The sequence below is a fragment of the Rhincodon typus genome, chromosome 43 (assembly GCF_021869965.1).
Source record: "Rhincodon typus isolate 14 chromosome 43, sRhiTyp1.1, whole genome shotgun sequence".
NCBI classification, from domain to species: domain Eukaryota; kingdom Metazoa; phylum Chordata; class Chondrichthyes; order Orectolobiformes; family Rhincodontidae; genus Rhincodon; species Rhincodon typus.
This window is the reverse complement of record NC_063374.1, coordinates 7,560,142-7,563,807: the sequence shown is the minus strand read 5'-3', so window position 1 is coordinate 7,563,807 and position 3,666 is coordinate 7,560,142. Positions and strand designations below refer to the sequence as shown.

Sequence of the window (3,666 nt, the reverse complement as noted above, 5' to 3'; positions counted from 1 at the left end):
GGACATTGCTGGCAAAAAGGCAGCATTTTTTGCCCACCCCTTCGAACTGACTAGCCTATTTGGGAGATTTCAGAAGGTGCTTAAGAAATATTGCTGTTGATAAAAATGCATGGAATTGCTGGAGAAATTTAGCAGGTCTGGCAGTATCTGCGGAGGAAGAGTTGTTAATGTTTCAGAACTATTTGCTGTGGGGTCTGGAGTCACGTGTAGGCCAGACCGGGTAAGGAGGGCAGATTTCCTTCCCTAGAGAGGCATTGGTGAGTCAGATGGATGTTTCCGAATGTCAATGGTATGAGTCTAGCTCTCATGTTTCGTAGGCTCTGTTTAAACTCCACAAGTTCAGCACAGAGCTATGTAGAATCATAGAATCCCTACAGTGTGGAAACAGGCCATTCGCTCCATCGGGTCCACACTGGCCTTCCAAAGAGCATCCCACTCAGACCCAATCCCCTACCCTAATCCTGTAAACCCACATTTCCCATGGCTAATCCACTGAACCTGGACACGTTCCTGAGGCCAATCCACCCTAACCTGCATATCTTTGGACTGTGGGAGGCAATGGCCTAGCGGTATTATCGCTGGACTGTTAATCCAGAGACCTGGGTAATGCTCTGGGGACCCGAGTTCGAATCCTGCCACAGCAGATGGCGGAATTTGAATTCAATAAACATCTGGAATTTAAGGGTCTAATGATGACCGTGAATCCATTGCTAATTGTCAGGAAAAACCCCTCTGCTTCACTAATGTCTTTAGGGAAGGAAACTGCCATCCTTACTTGGCCTGGGCCCACATGTGACTCCAGACTCTCAACTGCCCTCTGGGCAATTAGGGATGGACAATAAATGCTGGCCTGGCCAGCGACACCTTCAAAAACAAACCCGAGCGCCCAGGAGGAAACCCCACGTGGGCACAAGTGAAAACTCCACACAGACAGTCACCTGAGGGCGGAATCGAACCCGGGTCCCTGGCGCTGTGAGGCAGTAGTGCTAACCACTGAGCCACCATGCCACCACCATTTGTAATGAGGGAGTTCAAAATGGAGGATCTGAGGAATGGCATAGCTCAAGTGTGTGGTTGGCATGGAGCTGTTTGGATGAGGGTTGGGAGGTAGTGATTGATATGGAATGCCAGGGTCGGACTGACTGGGCCGAATGGTCTGCATTTTGGCCCCGTGCTTCCTGTCTCAGATGGGATTTGTACCATCTGAGTCTCAAAAGTGGTCATTAATTTCGCCTCGTTGAGTGAGAGAGAGGCAGGATTCTGGGGCAAGTTCAGGAAGCCCCCCCAAACACCAAAACAAAACCCTTGCTAGCTCAGAGCTGGTGAGGCCACAGGCTGAGGGAGGGTGACACCTGATGGTGGGACTGCAAACTGCATGGGCTGGAACGAGTCCACTCTGGTGTCTGGGAAACCGGAGTTTGAGGGAAGGGGAAGGGAGGGAAAGAGCTTTCATTTAGAAACAAAAACAAGATAGGGAGTTCCCCTTCTAACAGCACAGCGATTAAACAGACCAAGCGCGGGAGAGGTCAGAAATGATTGCGATGGTGACGCCCCACGCAGCTGAATGTCCTATACCTGCTCCACCATTAAGCACGATTATGGCTAGTTCTGCACCTCAACGACACTGTCCTGGCCACCCCCTATACCCCGCCTGATTGCCCTAGAATCCGATCTGGCCCCCCCCACTCCACCTCCTCCAATAGAGCCGTACAGCACAGAAACAGACCTTTCGGCCCAACCAGTCCATGCTGAACATAATCCCAAACCAAACTAGTCCCACCTGCCTGCTCCTGGCCCATATCCCTCGAAACCTTTCCTATTCGTGTACCTATCCAAATGTCTTTAAAACGTTGTAACTGTACCTGCATCCACCACTTCCTCTGGAAGCTCATTCCACACACAAACCACTCTCTGTTTAAAAAAAATTGCCCTTCATGTCTTTGTTAAATCTTTTTCCTCTCACTTTAAAAATATGCCCCCTAGTCTTGAAATCCCCCCACCCTAGGGAAAAGACACCTACCATTAACCCCATCTATACACCTCATGATTTTATAACCGCTATAAGGTCACCCCTCAACCTCCTACGCTCCAGTGAAAAAAGTCCCAGCCTCTCCTTATAACTCAAACCTTCCTTTCCCAGCAGCATCCTGGTAAATCTCTTCTGAGCCCCTCTCCAGCTTAATAATCTCCTTCCTGTAACAGGGTGATCATCTTCAAAATATTCAGTGCTGGAGGGTTCACAATTCTTAGGTGGAGAATTGGAAAGATTGACCGGCCTCTGAGTAAAGAAATTCCTCCTCCTATCAGTCCTAAATTGCCTGCCCCTTTGTCCCAGGACTGCACCCACACTGTTCTAGCTTTCCCTGTCCAGCCTAAACTCTCTACACGAGTCCGCTCGAACCCTGACGAACATTAACATTCATCGCACCCTTTTTCAAAACCCTGTTGCCTTTTCTGATCCTGCAGCTGAAGTGAACTAAATCATGTACCTTGCCCGCTCCATCTGGCACCTTGCTACAGAGGCATAGACGTGTTCAGTGAGGAAACAGACCCTTTGGTCCAACTCGTCCATGCCGACCAGACATCCTAAATTAATCTAGTCCTATTTGACCCATATCCCTCTGTACCCTTTCTAATCATGTACCCATCCAGATGCCTTTTAAATGTTGTATTGTACCAGCCTCCACCACTTTCTCTGGCAGCTTGTTCCATACACGCACCACCCTCTGCATGAAAAAGTTGCCCCTTAGGTCCCTTCACCTTAAACCTATGCCCCTCTAGTTTTGGACTCCCCTACCCTGGGGAGAAGACCTTGACTGTTCACCCTATCCTTGGCTCTAACGATTTTATAAACCTCTATAAGGTTTATAAAGGTTTATAAACCTCTATAACCCCCAGCCTCCGACGCTCCAGGGAAAATAGCCCCAGCCTCTCCCTAACAGCTCAAACCCTCCAACCCCGGCGACATCATTTCTGCATCCTTTCAAGTTTCACAACATCTTTCCTGTAGTGGGGAGACCAGAAAATGAACGCAGTGTTCCAAAAGTGGCCTTAACCAATGTCCTGCACAGCCGCAACATGACCTCCCAACTCCCCTATACTCACTGACCCATAAAGGCATGTGTGCCAAACATTTCCTTCACCGCCCTGTCTACCTGCAACTCCATCTTGCAACCCAAGGTCTCTTTTTGTTTTCAGCAACACTCCCCAGTGCCTTACCATCCACTCACTTTTTAACTTGTCTCTCTTTCCCTCTTGTCTCTCTTTGCAGCAGGGTTAACAGTCCCAGCCTTACTCTGCGTTGTCCCGATACGGTGACCTTAGGCTCAGTTGGTTTGTTGAAAGTCGTGAGTGTCGACTGTAAAAAAATAGTGTGGCTGACGGCTGTTTGCTCTTTCTGTCTCTCCCTGTGCCGGCAGTCTTGCTGTCCCAGCCCATCAACGACGACAACATGGAATGCAACACGCTGAAGATCACTGACTTTGGCCTTGCCCGAGAGTGGCACAAGACCACCAAGATGAGCACAGCGGGCACCTACGCCTGGATGGCCCCAGAGGTGATCAAGACCTCCACCTTCTCGAAGGGCAGTGACGTGTGGAGGTGAGATGCTGTGGGCAGGTCGTTGCTGCTTGTCCCCTTCCTTGATGCCAGCGCCCCCCCCCCCCC

General features: G+C 49.9%; 1 protein-coding gene across 1 annotated transcript in view; it reads left to right on the top strand.

Moving 5' to 3' along the window:
* The first annotated feature begins 3,419 nt into the window (after positions 1-3,419).
* The window catches only part of LOC125487682 (mitogen-activated protein kinase kinase kinase 11-like), a 6,489-nt gene continuing 6,242 nt past the window's right edge, over positions 3,420-3,666 (top strand). The window contains exon 1 of the mRNA XM_048619745.1: positions 3,420-3,600. Within this exon, the coding sequence (XP_048475702.1) occupies positions 3,452-3,600 (149 nt within the window). The 5' untranslated portion in view covers positions 3,420-3,451. The remainder of the gene's footprint in view (positions 3,601-3,666) is intronic.